The sequence below is a fragment of the Cervus elaphus genome, chromosome 23 (genome assembly GCF_910594005.1).
Source record: "Cervus elaphus chromosome 23, mCerEla1.1, whole genome shotgun sequence".
In the NCBI taxonomy this organism is placed as follows: domain Eukaryota; kingdom Metazoa; phylum Chordata; class Mammalia; order Artiodactyla; family Cervidae; genus Cervus; species Cervus elaphus.
Window position 1 is genome coordinate 63,733,688 of NC_057837.1, and position 27,298 is coordinate 63,760,985.

At 48.3% G+C, this 27,298-nt stretch overlaps 1 protein-coding gene across 5 annotated transcripts; it reads right to left on the minus strand.

The window, feature by feature from the left end:
• Nucleotides 1-1,509: 1,509 nt before the first annotated feature.
• Nucleotides 1,510-25,339, minus strand: GGT7 (gamma-glutamyltransferase 7). 5 transcript variants are annotated; one of them, XM_043884703.1, is made up of 15 exons: nucleotides 25,121-25,339; nucleotides 19,677-19,912; nucleotides 19,150-19,301; nucleotides 17,595-17,712; nucleotides 16,657-16,724; nucleotides 16,369-16,532; nucleotides 15,614-15,810; nucleotides 13,631-13,718; nucleotides 11,970-12,097; nucleotides 11,711-11,799; nucleotides 9,291-9,440; nucleotides 9,054-9,171; nucleotides 8,158-8,295; nucleotides 6,056-6,155; nucleotides 1,510-2,250 (listed from the first exon to the last, which is right to left on the minus strand). In XM_043884703.1, the coding sequence occupies exons 1-15, from the start codon at nucleotides 25,287-25,289 to the stop codon at nucleotides 2,087-2,089; spliced, it is 2,079 nt and encodes a 692-aa protein (XP_043740638.1). In that variant the 5' UTR covers nucleotides 25,290-25,339; the 3' UTR covers nucleotides 1,510-2,086. The 5 variants fall into 5 exon arrangements, with proteins under 5 accessions (XP_043740638.1, XP_043740637.1, XP_043740639.1 ...); XM_043884702.1 differs by having other exon boundaries at nucleotides 17,583-17,712; XM_043884704.1 differs by having other exon boundaries at nucleotides 16,369-16,442; nucleotides 17,583-17,712; nucleotides 25,121-25,338.
• Nucleotides 25,340-27,298: the final 1,959 nt, after the last annotated feature.

Below are 27,298 nucleotides of genomic sequence, written 5' to 3' on the forward strand. Positions count from 1 at the left end.
TGATAGCTGATAGCTGGGTGAGCTTGGACAAGTTATTTCATGTCTCTGAACCACAATTTCCGCATCCATAAAATGGAGAAATTAGTATCAGCCTCATAAGAATGTTGTGCTGACCGTAACAGTTTCATCACATACTTTCATTCTCTCAGTATGTTCTAGAATAAAGGTTGACAAACTATTGTCCTTAGGCCAAATTGGGCCCTGTTTTTCTAAAATAAAGTTTTATTGACTATAGCCACAGCCATCTGTTTACCTATTGTCTATGCCTGCTTTTGCACAATAACAGCAAAGATGAGTACTTACTATAAGGAACAGATGGCTTGAAAGACTGAAATATTCATATCTGGCCCTTTGCAGAAAGTCTGTTGACTGACCCCTGCTCTAGGAAGAGTACACCGGTGTTCTTTCACCTTTTCACCATGGGATGTTTGCATTTACCGGTCTCTTTGCCTAAAATGACATTCCCATACCTCTCATCTAATATTTTCTGTCAATCTTGCTCATCTCATTATCTGGAAGAAGCTGATCCCACTCCAAAACAAAACAAAATTACCTTTCCTGTTGTACTTCCTCATAGCTTTCCTCATAGACCGTATCATGATGGAATTACCCTAATTATCTGGGTCCTTATTTATTTAACGTTTGACTTCTCCTATAGACTGAAAATCCACACACAAAAAATTGTCTGTTTTTTTTTTTCAATCCTGAATCTCCAGTGCTTAACAAAGTACCTGTAACATAATGGGTAGATAACATTCGTGCATGAATGATATAATCTGTAAAATGTATTTATTATCTGATATATACTACGTAAAGTATGCTTTATAACAAACAGTTTACCTAGTAGATGTTCAAATGGTTAAGAGCATAGATTAGGAGTTCAATATTCTAAGACTGAATCCCAATTCTTCCATTTAATACAGGAGGAACATTAAACTAGTTCCTTAACTTCTTTTTGCCATCTGTAAAATGGGAATAATATCAGTACCAACCTCATGAAGTCTGTAATGAAGATTTATAATGTAATTAATGTTATCCACATAAAGCATTTAGCATACAGCCTGGTACACAGTAAGTGTTCAACAGATTCTATCATTATAATTATTGTTATTAATTATTTTTATTAGTTTTAGTCTTGGATGCCTGCTACGTGTTAAGTCTCGTGTCTGACTCTTTGCGAACCCATGGACTATAGCCCACCAGGTTCCTCTGTCCATGGGATTCTCCAGGCAAGAAAACTGGAGTGGGTTGCCATGCCCTTCTCCAGGGGATCTTCCTGACCCAGGGATTGAACTCACGTCTCTTAATCTCCTGCAGTAGCAGGCGGGTTTTTTATAAAGATTAGCTCCACCTGGGAAGCAGTCTTGGATAGATGGTGAATACTGTTATGACCTCCACAAAATTCATTCCAGCTTGCCCTGGAGTCAGGGCTACTGGGATAAGGTGAGCCAAGGTGTCCTCTCTCATTCCCCTCCCAGCACAATGAAACATAAATCAAGTCAGAGCCATGGTTAAGCAATATTCTTTCTTTAATTCCCTTTTGCAAATGGAAGCCCCTGAGCTGGTCCCCACCCCCCCCCCCCACCCCACACCCTGGGGCCCCCCAGATGTAAGGCCCCCACCTCAACCTGATGGGAGGAGGAAAAGAGCCCTCCCCCACTCGCTTCCCTAGGATGGTCCATTAAAAAAAAATCCTAGTCATTTCAGAAATGAGGCTGGGGACAGGAGAAAGGAGCTGGAAGACAAGGCCAGGTCAGGCCCAACTGGCAATGTTGGGGTGGTGAGGACTCTTGAAAAGGGTTTGCAAGCACATCCCTAAGCTCAGGGCCTGCATGGCTGAGGGAAAGGAGACAGACAGACAGTCTGACTCCTCAAGGTCCTGTGGACACTGACACCACCACTGCCACCACCACAGGCCTCCAGATGGAGAATTTTCCCGTTACTCTGGGATAGGGTTTGCTAAGCATCCCCTCTGGCCCCTGATCTGGGGCATCCCTGGGGTCCCTCTGAGACCAAACCTGGGAGAAGGAGGGACTCTAGGAACATGCAATGGCAGGGAGCAGAGACTCCTGCCCCCGCTGCTGCTCTACAGGATGGTAGCTCCGGCTGCATCTGGGCTCCGAGGGTCCTTCACACCGATGATGAAGTTATTGGTTCTCCGGCTGCCATGGACCCAGGATAAGACATCTACCTTCTCCACGTGGTGACCCCTGGCTTCCAGGAACTCAATCTCTTCCTCTGTGAACTCACCTGAAAACCATTCCCCAACATACACACATTCAGAGAGTTTAGAGCAGGGGTCCCCAACCTCTGGGCCGTGGACTGGCACCTCCTTGTCAGATCAGCCGTGGGATTAGATTAGAAATAAAGTGAAAGTGAAAGGTGCTCAGACGTGTCCAACTCTTTGCAATCCCATGAACTATACAGTCCATGGAATTCTCCAGGCCAGAATACTGGAGTAGGTAGCCTTTCCCTTCTCCAGGAGATCTTTCCAACCCAGGGAGTGAACCCAGGTCTCCTGCATTGCAGGAGAATTCTTTACCAGCTGAGCCACAAGGGAAGCCCAAGTATACTGGAGTGGGTAGCCTTTCCTTTCTCCAGGAGATCTTCCCAACTCAGGAATCGAACCACAGTCTCCTGCATTGCAGGCGGATTCTTTACCAACTGAGCTCTCAGGGAAGCTTTAGAAATAAAGTGCACAGTAAATGTAATGTGCTCGAATCATCCCCAAATCATCTCCCAAGCACTCTAATCCATGGGAAAATTGTCTTCTACGAAACTGGTCCCTGGTGCCAAAAAGGTTGGGGACCACTGGTTTAGAGCACTGGCTCTAACGAGCTGTGTGACCTTGGGCAAATTGTGTTACCTCTCTGAGCCTCAGTTTCCTCATGTACAAAATGGGTATTATCTGAGAACTTACCACATAAAGTTATTACAGACACTCAAGCAAATAATACACACAAAGCACAAAACTCAGAGCCTTGAATATAGTAAGTGATCAATAATGTGTCATCATTCTTAATATTGGAAAAAGGGCTTGGCTTTGGGGGTCTTCATCCCATCTGCCTAGGCCAAGCTGCCATCATTACTTGCCAGCATTAACAAACAGTCCACTAACTGGTCTTTGTACTTCAGTCCTGCTTCCCTACAGCCTATTCACATAGCAGCCATTAGTCAGACCATGTCACTTCCCCTGCTCAAAACCTTCCAACAATTTTGATGATTCTTAGAACGAAATCCAAAATCCTCACCAAAGTCTCTAAGGCCCAACATTATCAGGAAACTCGCATCTCTTTAAATTCCTCTTCTCACTTCCTTTTACTATCTTCCTTGCTTAAAACCCTTCTCTAGCCTCCTTAAGTAAATAAGTGTTAGTCACTCAGTCGTGTCCTACTCTTTGCAACCCCAAGGACTGTAGCCCGCTAGGCTCATGGGTCCATGGAATTCTCTAGGCAAGAATACTGGAGTGGGTAGCTATTCCCTTCTCTAGGGGATCTTCCTGACCCAGAGATTGAACCTGGGTCCCCAGCATTTCAGGCAGATTCTTCACTGTCTGAGCTACCAGGAAAGTTGGCCTCCTTGCCATCCCTCAAGTAAGTCAAACATGCTCCTACTTCAGGGCTTTTGCCTCTGCTATTCTCTCTGCCTACAATGCTCTCCTACTAAATAATCACAGAACTAGCTCTCATACTTCCTTCTAGTTTTCAAGAACTTTCCTGACCACTATCTAAAACAGCAGCCCCTGTCATCTTTACCTTGTTTTATTTTCTTTCAAAGTACTTACTGCCACCTGCATCTTGTTTATGTATTTACTGGGTCTCCCTTCACTAGAAAATAAGTTTTCTGAAGGCAAGAATGCCATCTTGCTCACTATTGATCCCCATTGCCTAGGACAGAGTGAGGACACAGTAAATGTTTAAAATTTAATGGATAAATGAACAAATCAATCTCACTCTCCTGCATAATTTCAGGTCTTCATCATCTCTTGCGTGGACCATTATCCCAGCTGCTTTCTTGTGTTTCTCTGACTTAAGTTCTTCTCCTTTCAATCTACCTTCCCTACGTAAAACAAATCAAGTCATATTCGCCCCCTGCTCAACTAGATAAAGTCCATACTTCTTAACATGAACCTTCGTGGTATGCCATGTATCTTCACCTCCCACTGCTCAACAAAAATCTGATCTTCTTATTTCCCCAAATGGGATGATTTTGGGGTACTTCTTGAGATAAAGACACACATTGGATAACATTACATCACCAAGTTGGAAATATATTCCCTTTGGGGTTCACTTTCAGTCCTTTTGATAATAGAAAGGACTACATCCCAGTGTAGTCTCTAACATTTCTAATCTTTTTCTTTAAGAGCAAGCAGATCTCAGAACCATCTGTGGGCAAAAACATCTAACTAAAACCTAAAAAATTTGATTATTTTTGTAGCCGTTTACCATCTGTTTGTGGCAAATGATGCCATTTTCCCATTTGTGGTTATAAGATTTACTTTTAAAATACACTTAGGTGAAAAGGGAAGTCCATTTGTAGACACACAAAGCATTATGTAAATAATGCTTTAAATGGTGTGCAAATGTGGCAAAAGTCATGAAGGTACTGGATAAATTCTGAAGTTTGGGAAACCATGTCTCTAGTTCAGCTGGCCTCTTGGCTGCTCTCTGAACCATTTTTTTCTGTCTTTGTCCAAGGTATACCCCCTCCCCCTGGTCCAGAATGTTCTTTACCTCCACATGCCAAATTTCGGCTCATACATCAAGGCCCAGCTAGTTGTTACCTCTTCCATAAAGCCTTCCAGAGCCCTCAGGTGCAGGAACTTTCCCTTCACCAAGCCTCTACTTTCCATATCCTCAGACTTGTGTGTCCTTCCAGGGAAGGCTGGGATGAGCACCCCTCATCCCCACAGTAACTTAGCACAGAGCCTTACATTTGATAGAGACCAGAAGATAGTAGTTAAGCAATATTCATTTTCAAGGAATTGACCTCATTACCCATCAGCTGGGATCCAAGGGACATTGGCCAACTACAGGGTGTAACTACTGAGGGTCTGTGGCTTCTAACATGCTTCTGTCCAGGAGATATCAAGAGTCATGCAGTAAAAAAACTGTTTTGGCATGTATCTGATATCAGTTCTGCCATTTATTGGTTTACCTTTGACTAACTAATAACCTCTGTGAGGATCAGTTTTTTTATCTATTAGAATGGAGAGATTGAACAAGCAAGGACCATGTCTCATTCAATTCTGTATCCCTTTTGGACTAACATAATACATTGTTCTAATAAAAACTTCTCAAAGGTGCACATACTTCCCCAGTTATGAGATTAAGTGGGGTCCAAAATTAAGCACCCATCCTTCTTAGAGGAAAGTCTGTCTCCTCACCATAATCTCTAAGGTCTTTGATCTGGCCCCTGCCTGCTTCTCTGATCTTATCTCACCCTCACTCACCCTGGTTTCCTTTCTACTCCTGCACCACCAAGTCTATTCCTGCAATGAGTTCTTTGCGTTTGTTCCCTTGGCCTACATTCCTGCCACAGTTCTTCTCCTGGTAGCCTCTTTCCCACTCTTCAGATCTCAGCTTAAATGTCACCAAAGAGAAAGTTTCCCCAGTCATGGAGTCAGTCATATATATCATCCTGTTTTAATGCTCTGTGGAGAATTTATTTCACTTTTTCATGTTTCTTTATTTATTTTCCTGTAAGCCTGTAAATGCAGTGCCCCCAGCACCTAGGATAATACCTGGCACACAGTAGGTATTCAGTACAACTGTTGAATGAACAGTTTGCAAAATGAACAACTATATCTTATTTTACGAATGAGAAAACTAAGGCTCAGAGTGGAGACCTGCATTTTGCATGGCCACAGACAGGAAACGGCAGGATAGATTTCAATTCCCAGACCTTTTACTATTCTGGTAGGAGTTGGTCGAAAGAAACCTGACTTTCACTGGCAGGGAGCTGGTGCCGGTCAGGGAAGGGGCACCCTTGGGAGGAGCCCCTTTCTCCACCCTGCCCTGTGCCCACCCCATGGGGACCTTTGCTCTTCACTCACTGTCCACCTGCAGGAGGTTGGTCTGCAGGTCCGGGTGCAGGCGACCACGGGCCAGGCTGTCACTCAGGTTCCGGTTCAAGGTCAGGACGTTCAGCAGTACCTGTAGGCAGCCAAGAGGCAGAAGTCAGGGCTGTCCCAGAGGTGTAGGTTCAGGCCTCCACAGCCCTCACCCCTGGTCCAGACTCCTTAGTATTTGAACCATTTACACCAGGGGTGTCATCTGAGTTTCTGAACAGCCCCAGAAGACAGGGAGGCCTGTGATGACCGTCTCTATTTCGCAGAGGGGAAACCCAGGGCCAGAGAAGAAAAGGGATTCATTCCAGAGTTTGGGAAGAGCTAGGGAAGAGGCACCATTAGCACCAGTCTCCTCTAATACAAGCTGAGGCTCTCCTCCCTTCTTCTCGGCCAGGAGGGGGCTAACAGACGGGACTGTACACTAGGATACACTACGTGCAGATACTTACAGCTTTGGGGTTGGAAGTGTGAGTAGGCTCTGCAACCAAATTGCCTGCCCATCCTTTTTATTTACTTAGATTGGAGGATGATTGCTTTACGATGCTGTGTCAGTTTCTGCTGTACAACAGCGTCAATCAGCTGTAAGTATATATATATCCCATCCCTCTTGAGCCTCCTTCGCCCCATCCCACCCCTCTAGGTCATCACAGAGCACCAAGCTGAGCCCTCCCAGTGTTTTACATAGAGTAGTACATACATATATATATGTATGTATGTATGTCAGTGCTACGCTCTCAATTCATCCTACCTTCTTCCCCTACTTGCCTCCCATTCTTACTAGATTGAACTTCTCTGGGTCTCAGTTTCCTCATCTATGAAATAGAAGTAAAGATTCCTCCCAAAGTTGGGAAGGTTATAAGGTTAACACATGTAACACTGCCTGTCACTTGGTAAAAGCTCCATGAATGTTAGCTATTGGTTATTATCTCCATTTTACAGATGAGGAGACTGAGATTCAGAGAGGTTAAGTGAATTCCCCAACACCACACAGTTGGAAATTGGCAGCACTTAAGCTGGGGCCCAGAGGGGTCTGATTCCAAAGCCCAGGTTTGTTAACTCATCATCTGCCAAAGTACAAGTCTGGCACATCAAACAGATGCTCAAGACATTCATGGAACTGTAGTGAGATGTTTTAGAAGGGAGCAGGCCCTCCCTTTCAAAATCAGACCCTGAAGAGGGCTGCTTGTTATTCGGATATTGAATAGGAGCACAATGGGACTTGATGTTGACAGAACCCAGGCAGCCCAGATGCTCTCTGATCTCTCAATTCTACTGACCCTGCGATTTCCCTGAAACCTGGGATGACATGAAGCTTCAGGGCTCCATTTTTACTAAGAGTGACTTAGTTCATGTCCCCAGCGCTCAGGAGGGGACTGCCACAAAGCAACCTCAGCCCATGTTTGCTGTGTGTTAAGAGATGAAGACAGGAACTTTCCTGGTGGTCCAGTAGCTGAGAATCCATCTGCCAACACAAGGGACACTGGTTCAATCCCTGGTTGAGGAGATTCCGCATGCAACTAAGGCAGTGTGCCACAGCTATTGAGCACGTGTTCTGCAGCTGGAGAGCTGCAACTACTGAAGCCCGTGCCTAAAGCCCATGCTCCACACCAAGGGAGGCCACTGCAGTGAGAGGCCCACGCACCACAGGGAAGAGTGGCCCCTGCTTGCTGCAACTAAGGAAATCCTGTACACAGCAGCAAGGACCCAGCAGAGCCAAAAATACACTTGATCTTAGCCAAAAGGCTGAGAAGCGATTACAGCCAAAAATAAATGTGCTTAGTTGCTTCAGTTGTGTCCAACTCTTTGCGACCCCATAGACTATAGCCTGCCAGGCCCTTCTGTCCATGGGATTCTTGCAGCAAGAATACTGAAGTGAGTAGCCAGTCCCTCCTCCAGGGGATCTTCCCGACCCAGGGATCGAACCCGCATCTCCTGCATTGCAGGCGGATTCTTTACTGCTGAGCCACTGGGGAAGCCCCCCAAAATAAATAAACAAGAGATGAGGACAATTCAGACATGAGGGGCATCCACAGCCCCGGTCACAGCTTGACTCCTAGCCATGAAAGGCCTACCTGGGGGAACCTCACCTGGGTCAGGCCGCTGAGGCCCCGGGCAGCTCCATTGGCCCCCAGGGCAAGGTAGGTCCCACAGAGTCCTTCTGCTGGCCGGACCACAGTGGGCAGCAGGAAAGACAGTGGCCGCTTCCCTGGCTGCACCGAGTTCTCCTGTTGTCAGAGATCACAGGGGAATAAGAGGTGGAACGGGACAGGAAAGGATTACTCCACCACTCTTCCAAAATCTCTCCCTCTCCTGAACCTTCCACAGCCCCAGTTTTCATGGGGACTGCCCATTCCCAGGCCACAGTTTGCTGTCTGTGAAATGGGCAGGGTCCTTGGATAACTGAGGTAGATAATGGATTCCCTGAACTATGGGCTGCTAGGGGGCTACCATGGGTGGCGGGAGAGGGATCAAGCCCAGAAAGAGGACTGTGAGAAGGAACAGATTCATCCCCACCCTGGGCATCTCTATCTGTCTTTATCCTGCTGGGACCCAGCCCGCAGGATGCTAAGAGCACCGCTCTCACAACAGACAATAATTCATATCTCTTTTCTCTTTGGGTCCCTCTTCAGTGCCCCTTCAGTGCTCAGCATCACACAGTCATAGTGCTAATTCTGCAAAGTATCCAAAGCATCCCAAGGTGGCCAATATCCTCACTGTACAGTAGGTGAAGAAACTGAGGCCCAGAGAGGGGACAAGATTTTCCCTGGGTCACACAGTGAGACGGTGGCAGAATGGGATGAGGTTTCTTTGGATCCACCAGGCTCCAAGCCACTTGGGCTGGGGAGGAAGTGGATACCTTGTTTAGCTGTTTTTCTTGATAATATAATTTCCTAGAAGAAGTGGGGAGGGAGGGGCAGTCATGCCACTGCACCTTCTACCTAGATCTCAGGGTCCCCAGGGAAGAAGGGAAGCGAGGCCCTACCAGGCTGGGTGCAGGGTGGTTAGCAGTCCTGTTGGGCCAAGAGAAGTCCAGCATCTGGCTGTTGAGCAGGATCCCCGAGGGGGTGATGAGGCCGCTGCCAAAGGGTCGGTTCAGGGAGCTGGGGACCAAGGTCAGGGCCAGGTGAGCTCTGAGCCTGCCCTCACTCTTACCCAACCCCCACCTCCTTCCTGGTCCCAATGATCCTTTGTGCCAGGTTCTGAGTCTGAGCCGGCATACCTGACCATGGCCACGATGAAGTCATCAGGGCCCATGATCAACACCTGGGCAGCCGTGGGAGCCCCGTTGAGCTCATAGATGGGCAGGAGCGGGACAGGGGCTGTCTGGGAGTCATTGATCTGGCCCCGGAAGTAGGCAGCCTCCACTTTGCTGAAAAGATAAGAAGTAAGAGATGAACACACACTGGGCACTTGTTACCCCCACCTACCACACTTTGTGGAGTCTCTGTGCAATTATTTGATTAAAACCTGCTTCCCCCAGCCCCGCCCCACTACTGAACTGTTAGGTCTATGAGAGCAGAAGTTCGTTTATTCCTGGCATATAGCAGAAATAGTTATTGAATGAATTGATTTAAATGTTGTTCAGGTTTTTCTGGAAAAAAAGAAGAAAAGCTCCTTCTTCCCAGGTGGCACTAGTGGTAAAGAACCCGCCTGCCAACGCAAGAGATGTATAAGACGTGGGTTCGATCCCTGGGTTAGGAAGATTCCCTGGAGGAGGGCGTGGCAACCCACTCCAGTATTCTTGCCTGGAGAATCCCACGGACAGAGGAGCCTGGTGAGCTACAGCCCATAAGGTCGCAAAGAGTCGGACACGATTCAATCGACTTTGCACAGCACAGGTTTTCTCCTACAGTCAATGTTTAGTTTATTTCATGTTTAAATCAAATCTTTTAGTTACTCAACAACTCATTTGATCCTTTCTATTAAAGTACCTGGAACATAAGGGATGATCAGAAAAGATTTGTTTTGAATGAACAAACTGAATTCATTTAACTTAGTGTTTGTAGTCCAAAACTAAAGTTTTATTAAGAGTTCAGTCAGAGGAAGGTTTTGTATACAGAGATCTTTACTTGCTATTAGAATTTTTCCCCAAGGCACACAAGAACCTGGCACATTAATAACTATTTACTGGATAAATCAGTTCAATTAATTTAATATAGGTATATGTGTGTGTGTGTGTGTGTGTGTGTGTGTGTGTGTATTTTAGGGTTAAATTTGCATTGATCTTGAGAACATGCAATTCTTCACATTTTAAAGTTCAACAGAAGGTTTCTTACATGATAATGGTTAGTTAGTTATTCTGATTAGAGAAAAACAAGTTACCAAGGATTACTAAAGACATTCATTCAGTTTTCAACCATGAGGGCTGGTAGGCACACAGAGAAGGTATGGAGGGTTTTGTTTCAAGTGGTTTGAGGGGGGGTAGCAGGAGGAGGCTTGGTTTTGTGGCCTTGAACTGGTTATAATTTTTGGCTGCTGCTGTCTCTGCTATTTAATTATTAGCTGTTTATTTAGCCTCATCATTTCCAACTTAATTCATAGAGGGTTGTTTGAGTACTGGTATAAATTGACATGAACTATATTTTTGGCTTCTGATTTTCCCTTTAGCCTTTAAGTTCGTTATAGTAGCAGTTAAATAGTAATCAATCTTACCCCTATTATCAATTGATAACAACAATGATATCTGTTGAATATTTATTACATGCCAGACAACTATCTAAGCACTTTACATGTATGATCTTGTTTATTCCTCACCATGACCTCATAAGGTTGGCACCACTTTAAAAAAATTTTTTAATTAAAAATTTCTATATTTTTACTTATTTACATTTGGAATCTTAGTTCCTCAACCAGGGACTGAACCTGTACCTCCTGCATTGGAAGAGTGGAATCTTAACCATTGGACCACCAGAGAAGTCCCAAAGTTGGCACCACTGTTGTCAGGCCTTTGTAGAAACTGAGACTTAGAGAGTTTAAATGACTTGCCAAAGGCTGCATAGCTAGTGGATGGTTAAGACTGGGATTTGTACTGGGGCTGTCCAAATAGAGCCCACAATCTTACTACGTTACATTGCTAATGTAGGTACATTTTAATCAAAACCCCCACCACCTCCAGTATTTGCTTGGGGGGTCTTTTTCATTACTTTCTTTTTCCACTCCAAAGAGGGAACAGCTGGGTCCATATAGGTGCCCTCTGGGGTCAAAGGGCTTCCCTGGTGGCTCAGATGGTAAAGAATCCTCCTGCAATGCGTAAGACCTAGGTTCCATCCCTGGATTGGGAGGATCCACTGAAGAAGGGAACAGCTGCCCACTCCAGTATTCTGGCCTGGAGAATTCCATAGACAGAGGGGCCTCATGGGCTACAGCCCATGGGGTCGCAAAGAGTCGGACACAACTGAGTGACTTTCACTCACTGGGGTCAAAAAAATTTGAGAGCTGTATGAAGTAGACCACCTTGCTGTACAGATGGGGAAACTGAGGCACACAGTGAGGTGACTAGTGTCACACTGTGAACTGGGGTTGAGCTGACATTGACTTGGGACTGCAGGCTTCACTGCTCCACCAGCTGCTTCACCTGGTTCTTTCCCCACACCTGCCACCACCTCTGTAGTGCTCAGGGTCCTGCTCCTGGGGACCCACCTAAGCATGTCATCCATGCTCTCAGTGATGGTAGAATCGTAGATGGGATCTCCCAGTCTGCTGGCCAGGGCTAATGCAATCTTCAGGGTCTGTAAACAGAGCAGGGGTGTGAAGAGGCTGCCAAGCCCCTCCCAGCACCCACACCAGGATCTTCCTGTGTGAGGAAACTTGGAGGTGATTTAGTCAGGCCTTATGGCAGCACCCCATCCCCCCACTCTTGTGTCTCCAGACCCAGGTGGAGCGAAGGGGTCAGCCTTACCTCTGCCACCCAGTGAAGAGCCTGCTCCCGGGATACCAGGCTGGTGAGATTGAAGCCCTCGAGGATGTTGAGAGCACTGATGAGGGCAGGGCCCGTGTGTGGGGGTCGGGGACTGAGAACCAGGTGGCCTGAAAGGACAGGAAACGAGCGATGCCAGGGGAGGGGTCAAGGCATCTCCACCTCCCACCATCACACAGGCTTGAGACCACTGCCCTGAACCTCCTCATCAGATAGGGAAACTACATTGAGAGGCAAAGGGGTGCATCCAAGTTCACATGGTGAGTCAAGGGCTGGGCCAGAATATTTGTCTTTTGTTTCCTCTTCCTTAAGAGGAAACGGAGGCTCAGGAAAACAGTGATTTGCCCAGAGCCACACTGCCATCCATTGACAGAGCAGGGACAGGTATTCAGATGTCCAGATTTCTGGTCTACCATATGTCTCCTTTCAGCTCCTCCCTCAGGGCCCCTGCTGGTCCCACTCTTGAAACTTCTTGGAAATAGCAAATTTCTCTTCCAATTTGAGGTCTCTGTTATTAGATGTTTGGATATCAAAGGAATAATAATACCTGACAAATAACACTAATTAACTCATTTAATCCTTATAATGGGTACTGTTATCCCCATTTTACAGGTGAGGAAACTGTAAAATGAGGTAGCTGGTCCAAGGTTATAAGAGGTAAGGAGGGCCCAGAGTACTCAAGGTACTGGCATTGCCAAGAGAACCTAGTCTGGGGAGGGCAAATGGAAATCAAATATGACACGTTCAAGTGCCCATTCTGTTCAGGGCAACTTCCAGCATCACCTCATCAATTCCTCATGGTATCCTGAGAGGCAAGCATTATTATTATCTCCCTTTTAAGCAAAGAAACAAGGCTCAAAGTGGGAAGTGGCTTGTTTAAGGTAAATGGCACAGCTGGTACCCAAAACCAGGTCTTCTGGCTCCAAGGCTATGCTCATCCTCTGCTCAATATTCCACCCCTTCTGGAAGAAGAATCAGGCCTAAGAGATTGAGGCCTGGAAACCTGAACACAGAAGCAGCCTCTGCTGGAGCTTGAGGTGATCTGGGCCTCCTGAGGACAGAAGGCCTAAGGGCCTTCTGAGGAACCCAGGAGCCCACCACTTTGGGTTCAACAAACATGGAGTTCACCCATGTCGTAAGCTTGACTTTTTGGGTTCCTCATTGGTTTTGAGTTTGGTAGATTTAGTTCCTTTCCTCTCCAGTGCCTCAGTTTTCTTTTAGCACAGTGAGGAGGTGGGCCTCTGACTGTCTCGAAGAGTTTGTTCTAACATGAAGCTAAGATGGATACTGGTCTTAAGGACTCATCTTAGGAAGTACAGGCAGTGAGAGAGGGGCTGGGGAGGGGGCTGAGACAACAACACAGAACCCAGATCAAGAAAACCTATGGCCAGAACCCCAAACCCTAGGCTTCAGCCTTTGACCAGACCTCCCTCTCCATCTCCTAAATATTTGGGTAACTGACCCCATGACTACTTCAGAAGGTAGGCTGGCTCTGGCTTGCTTCAATGGTTGGCTGCTTAGGCAGCTCATTGCCTCAGTTTCTCTCTTGTGAAATGGGGAGGAGCCACTAGGCCAAAAGGATGTGGCCATGGACTGGGAGGCTTCTCCTCAGTGGGGACCCTGGGAGCTGGGGGAGAGGTCACCTCTGTACACGCCACACACAGGCTTCTCCAAGAGGGCACTGTAGTTGCTGAAGTCCTCCTCAGTTATGACGCCCCCTGCGTGCTGAGCCTGGAGAGGAGAGAATGACCCCCCACCACCATGAGTCACACACCACACTGGAAGCATGCAGTTTAGCTTAAGGTATATGTTTGCATCACACACAGATCAAATGTTTACAATTTTTGTGCCTTCTGCAATTCCCATCATGAGCTTTAGGGAACCCCATCAGCTGTGGGTACGCGAAGAAAAAGGAAAGGGAAAAAGCACTAACGATAAGCACCCAGTATGTGCCAGGTGTTGTGCTAGATACGATCTATGAATGACCTCCTTAGTCTGGCATCCAAGGCCCTTTGTGACCTGGCCCCTGCCTACCTCTCCCACTTCATGTCCTGTTGCTCCCCAATGAGCTCTGTACAGCAACCAGAGTGACCTGCAGGTGCTGAACTCATGATTATGTCTTTGCACATACTGCCCCCTGCCTATGTAGAAGAAAGATTTTCCACTTGGCAGCAGCACTTGCCTAGGAGATATCAAAACTGAATTTTGCATTTCACTACAATCAACTAAAGTCACTCCAAAATCAGGAACTATGGATGACCCTGGAAGGAACAGTCCTTATTGGACATAACTGAGCACTCCACTGACCAATGATCCAATCTTGTACAAACCTATGGCCTCATTCTATCCAACATGCTGTTTTTTAATCCTAAATTAGCATAACCACTAGGAATCCCCTCCTCTTTTCTTTCTTTCTTTTTTTTTTTTTTTTTTTTAGTACTTTTTTAGAACTTGAAACCTCTGGCTTCTAAACTACCCTCAGTGACCTACACATTGAATTTCTTGGCTTTGTCTGGTAAGTTAATAAACTCAACTGTGGGAAAGCTCTGATGGTCTTTTGTTAGAACCTTGTTCATTCCTTTCTCCACCATCAGGAGAAGATATTCGACCCAGGCTAATCAGGGCATTTCTTTTCCATGCCACTGTGATTGGTTTGGGAATAGACCCATGATGGGCCAATGAGACCTAGCTTTGAGGTTTTGCTAGAACTACTGTAGTGAGAAGGCTCTTTCTTTGGGATGGCTTGCTGGAAGGATGGCTGGTGAAGAGCAGGTGTGGAAAGGATCTGACAGAGAGTGACTTCAAATAAAGGAAAATAGAGCTGTGAGACGGAAAAAGAGAGAGACCGACCAAGTGTAGATGGAGCCCTTGGACCCAGGAGATCTAAAGCCAGTACTCTGCTGGGCTTTCCAGGGAAATGCATTTGAGATGGGTGTCTATCACCACATCCATAACGCCAGTGCCCAGCACTGAGGCTGGCACAGAGCAGATGCTCCATGAGTGTAGAATTAATGATGGGCCTGTTTAATTCCCACTCCCAATGCACAAATGAGAGAATCACTCAGTTGGCCCATGAATCCTTATCTCGAACATAATTTTCCATCGGTGGTTTTGAACCATCAACAATAGTTCCCAAAACCCATTACAGCCTCAGATTAAGACTCTTTGGAGTAGGTTGGTAAGCCCTTGTGTCAATCTTCCCTAATCCTGAGAGTCACCAGTGATGACTGTGTCTCTCCCTAGAAAACCCAGGGAGCAGGGTGGGGCTGTGGGCTCAGTGAAGCTGAGGCTGATCCTGGGTCCCCAGTAAGCCTGGGAGGGCCAGGACAGCCCACTGTTAGAGGTTGGTCCCAACACTGGGGAGCTCAAAGATCCCCTCTCAATCAAGACAAAATATTCTCATCACCCTAGGAGGTTCTTTGTGTCTCATCCCAGTCAACTCCTCCAATCCCCAACCCACTGATCTGATTCTGAGGTTAGTTGTGCCTATTCTAGAATTTCAAGTGCATGGAATCCCCAGTAAACACATGTAGAAAGAAAGCGGGAAGCAAGGGGGAAGAGGACTTCTCTAAAGTAGGGTCCTCTGAGGCGGGGCAGGGGTTGGGGAAGTGCTACAAGGCACTTACCTCGGCCACCATCTCCAGGGTGAGGTTGCCACCTGCGTAGAAGGCGGCGGGGCCGTAGGTGCCAAGCACCTCCAGCACGGCCGCCAGGTCAGGCCGTCGCAGCAAAGAGCCAGGTAGTGGTGGGTGGCCCATCGGCAGGAACGTCTCACGGAAGCGGTCAGACGCATTGGGTGGCGGCTGTTCGGCCAGGGCTTGGGCTGCGGGCAGGGACGCGCGGCTAGGCTGGGGGCATTGGGACTACACGTGCAACAGGTAGGGTGGATGAGGGCTGAGAGGTCAGCCCTAAGACCGCAGGCCCCTCCAGGAGCCTATTACCGAGGAGGTGGGTTGCATATGAACCCTTCCCAGATCCCCAAATTTGAGACTCCCTCTCAGAGAAGATGTTGCCCAGTGGCAAGGAATCTGCCTGCCAATGCAGGACAGGCAAGAGGCACGGGTTGGATCCCTGGGTCAGGAAGATCCCCTGGAGAAGGGAATGGCAACCCACTCCAGTATTTTTGCCTGGAGAATCCCATGGACAGAGGAGAACTGGTGGGCTACAGTCCATGGGGCTGCAAAGAGTCCGACACGACTGAAGCCACTGAATACACACACACACACACACACAGAGTGAAGGTACCAGTGGTGTGGGTAGGGGGGTCTGAGGAGCCAATCAGAAGAGAGACACTTCCTGGCTTCAGACCCAAATCACAGAGGTTTCCTCTCCCCTCTCCATCAACCTCATGCCTTTCCCTCCACCCCCAGGCCCCACTGACCTAGATCATGGGTCACGTTGAAGCCATCTTGGGCCACAGCTGCTGCAAAGGCCAGGACTTGGGACCATGGCAGCCTGGGGGAGCCGGAGAGCAGGGGGTGGAGGAGGTCCTGGGGGAAGGAAGAGGGGTCCTGGGGGGGAGGGGGGTTCCTGGGAAAGAGAGTCCTGGCAACCGAAGGGGATATTAGGAGGGGGAAGTTGGGAAGGGGAGAATCCAGGAAGGGAGGAGAAGGCCACCCAAGGAGGAGTGCAGGCAGGGGTCCCTGGTCCCCAGGAGGATAATCCTTACCTGCCATACAGCTGGTGAGCTTCATGTAGCCCCTTCACCATTCCGGGAACCCCCACCAAGAGCCCAGGCTGGGCAAGGCGGGCAGGTGAGGGAGAGAGGAGACCAGGTCACTGGAAGGGGGGGTGCTGGGCTGAACTCCGCAGAGCCCCAAGCCAGGGATGGGGGGCTGGCACAGGGGAGAGACACAGGCCAAGTATCCCAAAGGAGGGACAATCTGTCCCCAGCATGCATTCCTCCCATCTCCCTGATTTCCTATCAGTAAATGCAGAAAGGCCTCCTTTCTCTATTATAACCAAGAGATTTATAAGTTAAGCAAACCCTTTTAAGGGCCAAGACAACAATTTAGATGGAAACCAGTCTATATTGGATTATACCTAATCTTGTCTTTTAGAACAGTGGACAAGGGACCTTCATTTAACCTTTTCATTATCACACCACCATTACTCTGAACCATGATAATTCAGGGGTGTGTTGGGCTTTTGCTACTGCACTAAATATCTATTTCTCCGAGTTAGTCTATTTCCTCCTTTGCACTCAGTAGATAGTGGGTTTACTTCCAGCAGTTCCTCTATAATCTTCCAATATGTCAGGGACTGGGAAAGTCACCAACAACAGCCTCAGAATGAGATGTGTGAGTGATAATGCAGCTATTTTGTGACATCTCAGACTACCCAGTGGCCTTTCTTCTTCCTTATTATGTGCCAGATAGGCAAGGTTGCCAGAGAAGTCAGGTGTTATTGTACTACCTGTTATCAATCACTCAGATTTTTTGGTGCATTATTTTATTTGGGGGGGCTGCCTATCTCCCTCATGGCCTGAGATCATCCTACTTAACTCTTTTCCTTGTCTCCATAGTAAATATTCAGCAAAGTAATGCTGGGGTTAGCAGAAGGGTAGTAAAGGGAGACACCCCCCCCGCTTCTCACCAGGGTCCCCACCTTGGTCTCCCAGGATCTCTGCAGGGCCTCTTCCCTGAGAGCCCCAGGTGCAGACTCCCGGAAATCAATTAGGTGGCTCTTATTTCGTCGAATGTCATGTACCAGCATCACTCCCCCACTAGGATAGACACAGAAGGGGGAGGGTGATGATAAGATGCCACTCCTCTGAACCATTAACCTGCCATTCCTCAACCTCCCCCACGGTGATGGCTGTAGTCTCAGTTTGTCATCTGGAGTCAGGGGTCTGAGCTCCCTCTCCAGCAGGGATTCAGAGCCTGAGCTACTCCCCCAAGATGGGGGGTGAAATCAAGGGGTTTGGGAACCCAGAGTCCATGGACCTCTTCCAGCCTGTTACTGGAGACTTTAATCCCTGATTAGGAAAACCCCAGAGACTGGGAGAGCAGGACCTTCTACTCCCCCTCCCTCATTCCTCCCCTTCCCCACCAAGCTGGACCCCTGCCAGCTTCCTGCACCTGCCTCTGCGGTATGGCCTTGCTCCCTCTCCCAGGACTGAATTATGTAAGCACAGACTGTACACAAAAGTTAGGGCCTGGAGGGCTGGTCTTGCAGGAGCCATGATATGGACTTAGTCAGCCTGTCCCTTGTCTATGGTTTGTTTCCATCTGAGATGGGGGTTACATCTGAGATAACTGGTTTGCAGCCAACTCATGTAATAGAGAAAGCAGGACAGATAAACAAAAGGGAGTGGTAGGAACTATGGCCAACTACAACTACGGCCCCATCATGGGAAGCAGCTTCTATTCAGCTCCAGATAATTGCAACCAGGTGAGAATGTAGGCCCAGTGTTATCATGTCTCCAGACTGTCCAAGAAATATTAGAGATCTAGATTTTTATGAAAATTCTCAATTTTTTAATATTAGCAAATAAATTTTTAAAAATTTAAGGGTGCAAACCAAACCAGGCTGTGTGCTGGGTGTGGCCAGTGGGTGGCCAGTTTATCATCTTTGTTTTAGGAGGTTTTACCCTGAGGTAGGGGTTTCCCAGGTGGCGCTAGTGATAAAGAACCCACCTGCCAATGCAGGAGATTAAGAGACGTGGGTTCCATCCCTGGGTCAGGAAGATCACTGGAGGAGGGCATGGCAACCCACTCCAGTATTCTTGTCTGGAGAATCCCCATGGACAGAGGAGCCTGGAGGGCTATAGTCCATAGGGTCGCAAAGAGTGGAACAGGACTGAAGTGAATGAGCATGCATGCACCCACCGGGGGGTGTATTTTTGGAGGATAGAGGATTGGTTGCTTTCATCAGACTCACGGGGATTTAAGGATTTGTAAATCCTAAAAGTTTAAGGATCACAGCCTTAATTAATGACAGCATACTCCCTTATGAAGTCATTTTCCCAGTTAAAGAGAAACACCTCCTCTGACTCCATGAAAAGACAACGGGGTAAGACTGGGTGTAGAAAGAGCAAACGAAAGGATTTGGGGCCGTCTACCCTCTGCTCAAACTAGACCTCCCACACACTGAGGATGATAAACCAAGAGACAGAAGTAGCCCTGGGGCACCACAACCCTCACAGCTGGGAGCTTCTTACCCGCCCAGACCAGAACTGTGCGGAGCCACGATCCCCAAACACAGCGCCGCTGCGACAGCCGCGTCCACAGAGGACCCCTGTTTACTGAGCACCTCGATGCCCAGAGAGGTGCAGCGGGCGGCATCAGTCACCACAGCGCCCTGGTGAAAGATCTGGAAGGGACAGGGAACTAGGTGAGACAGTAGGAGCCCCCCCTCCCCCCACCTCCCTAAGGGACCTCCACTAACTTCAGGACCTCCAACAGACGTTGGGGATGCGAGACCTGCCCTTTTATCCCCGACTTTTGCCTACGAGTCTGCCTCCGACCCGATCCGTTCCTTTGTGTGAGCTCTACCCCCTCACGCCCGGGAGCCCCTCCCTTGAGACCTTCCTCCCCCCCCAAGTCACCGTCCTCTCCCCTTTCCATTTGCTGACCCCCTTCCATCACTCAAGCCCGTCCTCGGTTCCCACGGTCTCCTCCAGAGCTTTCTCACCCCTCCTCCCCTGGTTCTCTCCGCTCCCTCTCCGATCCCTCCCCCACCCCTCACCTGGGGGTCCCCGAAGTAGATCTGCATGATAAGCGCCACAGTGACCCCGGTGGCAAAGGTGAGACAGGCCGTGACGATCACCGTGAGCCCATCCTGGCGGCAGGAGCACTCAGACGCCGCCGCGGAGAACGGATCTTTGCGCGTCTCTCGCAGCGGCGACCCGTCCTGGCTGCCCATCTCCGACGACGACGAAGGTAGCCGCTGCAGCCGCGCAGACTTCAGGAAGGAGTCCGGATCTGCGGGCGGCGGGCCGGGGGTCTGTCTGGGCTCCTCTCACCTGGCCCTACCCGCCCTGTAGGCGGGGCTGTTCTGCGTCCCCCTCCCCTCTCTCCGCCCGGGTCAAACAGACGCCACCAGACCGCACTACCCACCTTTCAGCGTCTCTACGAGGCACTCCAGGGAGGGCGGAGCGGGGGAGGGGAGTGAGCAGGGTGGCTGGATTCCCTCCCGTCCCTAGACCAAACTGCCTGGGACCCAGGACTCAGCGCTGAGAATACTTCCTGGAGAGGCGGGGGTTGGACTCTCCCGGGAAACCAGATCCTGCCCTAGCTGGGGCCCAGCCTTCTAGGTAGGCCACGAGGCAGCTCCATAAACCTAGTGGACAGGCCCTGGCTTCCAACCTTGTTTCCCTGATCCATCCATCCATCCATTCGTTCAACAAATATGGAGGGTCTGCTGTTTGTCCGGTCCCATGCTAGATGCTGGGGGAAAGGAACAGACAGTTTCTGCCCTTCTGGGTTTTGAAGACCAGTGGAAAGAAGACAGTAAACAAATAAACAAAGGAGTATATCATTACAAGTTGTGGCAGGTACTCTGAAGAAAAAAAAGGATGACAAGGTCCTACTGTATAGCATAGAGAACTATATTCAATATTCAGTGATAAACCATGATGGAAAAGAATGTGTGCGTGTGTGTGTGTGCAGGCTTCCCAGGTGGCACAGTGGTAAAGAATCCACCTGCCAATGCAGGAGATGCAAGAGATTCGGGTTTAGTCCCTCCCAGGTCCGGAAGATCTCCTGGAGGAGGAAATGGCAACCCATTCCAGTATTCTTGCCTGGAAAATACCAAGGACAGAGGAGCCTTATGGGCTACAGTCCATGGAGTCACAGAGAGTCGGACACAACTTGGCAACTAAACAACAGCAACAACTCAGTTGGTTATGTTTGCTTCCAACCCTCAGCACCAACACCAGAGTCTGTAAATAAAACTGGAATTCACTCAACAGACGTGTTAAATTCCCACGGTGGATCCAGAACTCTCCTTGTCTCCTAGAGGTTTCAAATGAAGGTAAGGGTTTTGAACTTATATTTATTGATGCTAATTATACTAGGAACTTTATATACGTTCCCTCCGCTCCCATAACTTCTTGACAGTCCACTCTCTCCATTATACCGAAGAGTAAACTGGGGCTGAAGAAGGTGATACTGCCTGCTTAGAGTAAAAAATAAACAGATATCAGAATCAAGAGTCTCCATAACTTGAAAACCTCTTTTCCATTGCTCCACGTGGCATCAGGAGCCAGTGCTATCCTCAAAAATGAACCTTATATGCTAATTCAGGTTTATATTTCCAGGAACTTGTCCTTAAATCTGTTTGTCCAATCATATATGAGGAGTCAGAAGATAAAGGTGCTATGGCCCCATCATAATTAGATATATTCAAGTCTTCTTATTCTACCAATCATTTATTATGGTAAATGAATTATTTACCATAAATCAATCATTATCATTATTATTTATTATGAATATATAATATATGAATATATAATATAAATATGTAATATAATGTATATTACATATGAATATATAATATAAATATACAAGTGAATATCATTTTCCATTTATTCAATAAAAATATTTACTGGGTGCTAACTGTGTTAAGTGGTGGGGAGAAAATACCATTGATTTTACTGTTGTGTAAGGACAACAGCAAGACACCAGGAAAAGGCTATTTTGGGACCAGAAGAAACAAGTCTTTCAGAAGAAGAATGAGTTTAACTTTTGGCTATTCTGAATTTGTGGGTCAACAGCAGGAGTTATCTGAAAGGCAGTTGGCTTAGTAGGCATCTAAGTTTTATTTGCTTTGACACCATTCCTCATTCAATTTTCTTTTAGAGAACACCAATTTCCCTCTCTCATTCCTCATTCCCTCCTCCTGACCAGAGTGAGAATATAACCTAGGTCTAGCCAATCAGAACAGGGCCCTCAGTACATGCTTGATTCAGATGCATGTGACCAGCAACGGCACCAATGATACTCAGACTCTGGGTTTTTTTTTTTTTTTTTTGGTTGCTTGCTAGAATACTGGGAAAGACAAAGACTTTCTTTCTGTCTAGGTTGCTAAGATGGTAAGATGTAAGCCTATTACTGCTGGGGGCATCTTACCCCCACAAGATGAGAGGCTTTCTGAAGATGAAGCCCACAGAAATGAAGGCAAAGCAAAAGAAGGAGAAAAGCCAATTCTTTTTCAAGTACTTCATTGCAACTATGCCTGAAGCCCTATATCCTGAACTTTTCAGTTATGCTACCCAGTAACATTCTCAGTTTTAGCTGGGTTTGTGAGAGACAAGGGGCTTCCCAGGTGGCGCTGGTGGTAAAGAACCCGCCTGCCAATGCAGAAGGTCTAAGGGATGCAATCCCTGGGCTGGGAAGATCCTCTGGAGGAAGGAATGGCAACCCACTCCAGTGTTCTTGCCTGGAGAATCCCATGGACAGAGGAGCCTGGCAAGTTATAGTCCATGGGTCACAAAGAGTCGGACATGACTGAAGTGACTTAGCACAGTGCAGCACATAAGAAATGAATCCTAAATAGTTTATTTGCTAGAACTCAGGAGAGAGAGCTTAGCGGAGACTGGGATCATACCTGGCTTGCTTACTCCCTTGAGGGGAGAATCACTAAAGATTTTTTAAATAGGCAGTGACATGATCAGAAATGGGGGGTGGTGGATGGATTGAGTTGGGAGGGGTGGGGAAGAGGGAATGAGGCAGGAAGAATAGCTAGAAGCCTATGGGTAATACAGATCAAAGAGGATGGCAGCTTAGTCTACAGTGGTGATGCCAGGGATGGTGAGATGGAATTTGGAAGATACTTAGGAGGGGGACAGAAAGCATCTGGTCACCATCTAGAAATGAGAGGAAGGGAGAGAACCATGGGTGGCTCCAGGGCTTCTACCTTGGGACAGGATGAATGGCAGTGTCATTAATTGAGAGTGACATTGGGGGAAGAAGAGGTGTATGGGGAAGAGATGACAAGAACAGCATGGAACATGCTGAAGGTGAAGGACTTGGAGGACATCTAGAGGCAGATGTCTGGGAAAGAGAAGAACACATGGGCCTGGAACTCAGAAAAGAGCAAAGAAAGTTCTCCCCAATCTTGGAGTGGTCACCATCTAGCTTGGTTACCCACAGAGCCTACTGCGGGGTACCTGACACTTGGTTCTGGGAAACAGTATGCTAGAGACTAGCTAGGCACAACCAAAGTCCTGCATAAGAGGATAGGGCAGTGCCAGCCAGTGGAACCAGCAGATTCAGAACACAGGAGGACATGTTAACCAGTAGGGTGGTCCCGCTGATTTAGAGGAGCCTTGGGGCTTGGAAAATAGTGACGGGAGACATGGCTACACAGGTAGGATAGCAAGGTCCTTAGAACCTTAGCACACAACTTGGCCTAAAGAGCAGGTTCCCAGAAACTCCAGTGACCACGGTCTTTGCGGGACTTTTGTACGGTTGTGGGCAGAACCTGTATTAACTCCTCAAGGAACTCCCTGAAGTTTGAGAACTCCCTCCCCTGCCATTCTTTCATCTTGAGATCTTCTCTTTGCATTCATTTATTTCTTCAACAATTTTTGCTGAGATATTAGCACTGTGCTGGATGGTGCATAAAGGATGGTGAACAAGACAGCCATGATCCCATCCTCATAGGGCTTGTAATAAAAAGTAACCCAAATAAATAATCACCAGTTTTGACAAATGCTAAGACATTCATAGGAAAGAAGGATAAAACATATCAGGGGTTTCCAGTCTCTAGATTGGGAGATAGGCATTCCCAGTTTTGAGCTGGAAGAAGAAACTAAGGCCCAGGTCAGGGTATGTGTGCCCATAGACACACAGTGAGTCGGGGCAGTGTTGGGACCAGAAGTGGTATTCTTGACTCCTGTATAAAGAAACTGGTTTCAGTCCTGGTATCCACCAGGGCATATCCTCCCACTTCTCTCTCACTTCCTCCTGATTCCAGGGCTACTCTCTCTAGAAAAGAAGTTTTAATCTGCAGCTTTGACATGTGATGGCCATAAGCCTCTCCATGGTCCCCTCAAATCCCCTTCACGTAGGCTATAATCGAGTCAGGTTGACAGGGGCTGAAAGTCAGAGCCAGGTGACTGGAGAGTTGTGGAGAGGGGAAGAATTGGCGGTTGTCAGCCTAGGAGTAGCTACTGAAGGGCCAGACTAGAAAGGGCTGGGCCAGAGAAGCAGAATCTGCCAGGCTGGTAAGGGACAGGGCTCAAGTACAGGCACTGAGAGGAAGAGAGAGTGAAGCAGAAGGATGCTCTAATGCCAGGAAGTGACGTTGAGGGAATGAGGGATGGTGGGGGGTGGAGGATGAAAAATGGAGGGGAGGACAGAGCTGAGCCACATGGACAGGAACAGAGAGCATTAGGGAAAAACTGCTCAGAGAGCTTTCAGCTCCAGGTCTCCCCTAGGTCCTGTCTCATCCCTCCCTATTCCCACCTCTTGCAGTTCCTGTAGAGTGCTGAAGATAACACAGTAAAATTCTGGAGCCTGCTTGCTAGGGGGCAGGATACCTTACTAACATTCTGGCCTGATCCACTGCTCTGGGCAGGGTGAGGTATCCACAGGGCAGTGAAGGTGCTCTGGTCCCCAAGGACTTTGAGAGGTCACATGGTCCATCACCCTGTCTCCCAATACTCATCATTCACAGACGGCTGAGAGTTATATTCTCGTTACCTCTCCCTGGACATAAAGAGATTCTCAGTTTCTTCTCATGTCTTTCCTTCCCACAATCCCTGGCTGTGGGGAAGTTCTTCTCAAGACCTAGCCTCTATCCATCCTGCTGCAGTCTCTGACTTGATTTATCCTATCCTGTTTTCTGTGACTAGAGAAAAATCTAGTCTGCTGGGTGATCACAACTGTTCCTTAGGAACTGCCCTCCAACATTCCTTCCTTATTAGTTGGTTCTTCCCAAGGGGTAACCCCAACCCCTCCTACTGCAGTCCCCGGCATCCTTCTCCCTTGTCGCATCCTAAGCCTCCAAGGCAGAGAGATGCATCCCCAACCCCACCAGAAAATTAACAGAGACTGGGGAGGAGAAGGGCGAGGTCCAGGAAGAAGGGAATGAATTAGGGAGCTGGAGCTGGAGGTGATGCTCCGCGCAGATGAAGGAGGACCAGAGACGTCCCAGGGGGCAGGGATGGGGCCAGCGGGCCTCACCGGTATCCGGGTCTCCCAGGAAGGCATCCTCGTCCTTGCGGCCCCTCAGAGGGACCGCGGGCGCCGGCTCATCCTCCGGCAGCCTCGGGAAGCTGGTGATGCTCATGTAGTCCACCGGCGAGTAGGCGCCCAGGGCGCTCTCCTGACTGGCCTCGTTCTCCGCCGCCATCCTCGCCCGCGCCCCCCAGCAGCGCAGCGCCTGCCGGAAGTGCTGAGGCGGGGGCCGGGCGGGGGTGGGGACCGGGCGGGGGGGGGGGAGGAGGGCGGGGCCTGAGCTCCTGGACTGCCGGGAGGGGGCGCCTCAAACCCTGACCCTGGAGGTGTCGGGATTTGACATACCCCCTCCTGCTTAGCATTATCAGCCGGCACCGGCCGCGTAGGTCGGGCTGAGGATGTGGATGCAGAGCCTGGAGGACGAACCGGATCGCGCAGTGGGGGGTCAGGAGGGGAAGAGCACGCAGTAAGCGCGACCTGAGTGGCTCGGGGCACCTCACGCAGGCCAGGGACCAAACCCCTTCTTCCTTCCAGTTTGAGCTAGAAACCTCCTCAGACTCCAGGCTCCCTCATCGGCTCGCTGTCCAGTTTACTGACCGCAAACCTCTCGTCGACCCCAGATGCTGCCTCTAATGCCAAACTCCTCGAACCTCAGGCCCCTTCTTGGACTCCAAGATCCTTATTCTCCTATCTCATACTTCCTCCGACCCCAGAGCCCTCTTTCGACTTCAGACTCCGCCTTCATCACCACCTCCGCCCCTAGTCCCAGCCCCCTACTTCATCCTCAACCTGCTTCATTTTGAGACCGCTCCTTGAACGTCTCTCCTGGGTCGTCGGATCCTTCCCTGGATCACCCCGCCTCAACATTTCGCCGACTCCTCTTTTAATCACAATCCCTTCTGGGACCCCTGACCTATTAACAAGTGTTGAGCTTATGTTAGGATTTTAAAAGCGGGTCTCTGGATGGCATTCTAGCGATCATGATTTAGTTGGCTGGAATGGGATCTCTGGAACCTGAGTGTTTACCATTATTTAAAGAGTTTTTTATGTGGTTTTGGAAAGGACACTTAGAGAAAGAAAAAATGGTGGTGGTGATGATATGGCAGGAATGGGCTGCGGTGGGAGAGGGTAGGGAATGGATCTATGCGTTCTCCTACTCTGTCTGTGACTGCTTACAAACTGTGTAATCTTGGGCAAAATACCCAATTTCATTCAGTATGGGTTTCTTCATCTGTAAAATGGAGAGAATAATAGTAGCCATCTTTGCTTGTGAAGATTAAATCGCATTTGGAAAGTTTTTAAAATATGGCTTGACACCTACTTAGTACAGTAAATGCCATAATCTTTATCAGCATTTCCTTAATCTCGTGGATTCTCATCTTGTCCAACATGACCCAAACACTTCCCACTCTGACAAATTCCAACTACACCAGAGCTTGCTCTACTACCCTGTCTCCAAGGATGGGATGTTGGTTCCCTCTGTTATTAGGCCTCTTGTCCAAATTTCCATTTAACAGTCTATCTGCCTGTCTTCCAGTACTCACAGACAGATGAGAATCATATTCTTGTTACCCTTCCCTGGACATGAAGGGAATATCAGCTTCTTTTCTTGGTCTCTCTTTTCCACAATCCCTGGCAGGGGGAGGGGGCTGGTTAAGCCCTGGCCACATATCCCCTCCTCCCCCAACCCCAGGCTCCAGATTTAGAGATGACTTTAACCACATGAAATCCGTTTGGGGTACAGCATCTGCTATGCCACCTGTAGACAGGAGAGGGCAGCAGTGTGTTGGGAAACCGCTCTGGAGCTTAAGAGAAGAGCTGCGAAGGGCAAGAGGTAGAGGGCTGCCCAGAATTTTGTGTGTGGGACTGGAAGAGGACTGTTTATACTAGCACCATGTGCCCTTGGACTAGAACTATTTGCCATCACTTCATGGCAAATAGATGGGGAAACAATGGAAAGAGTGATAGACTTTATTTTCTTGGGCTCCAAAATCACTGCAGATGGTGACTACAGCCATGAAATTAAAAGATGCTTGCTCCTTGGAAGAAAAGCTATGACCAAGACAGCATATTAAAAAGCAGAAACATTACTTTGCCGACAAAGATCCATCTAGTCAAAGCTATGATTTTTCCAGGAGTCATGTATGGATGTGAGAGTTGGACCATAAAGAAAACTGAACACCG

Coding starts and splice junctions, on each gene's coding strand:
- GGT7 (XM_043884702.1), bottom strand. CDS start 25,289: ATGGCGGCGGAGAACGAGGCCAGTCAGGAGAGCGCCCTGGGCGCCTAC. Junction 16,725..17,582: donor AGACCAAGGTGGGGACCCTG/GTGAGAAGCGGG, acceptor CGCCTTGCCCAG/CCTGGGCTCTTGGTGGGGGT. Junction 6,156..8,157: donor GCCTCAGCGGCCTGACCCAG/GTGAGGTTCCCC, acceptor GGCTGCCTACAG/GTACTGCTGAACGTCCTGAC.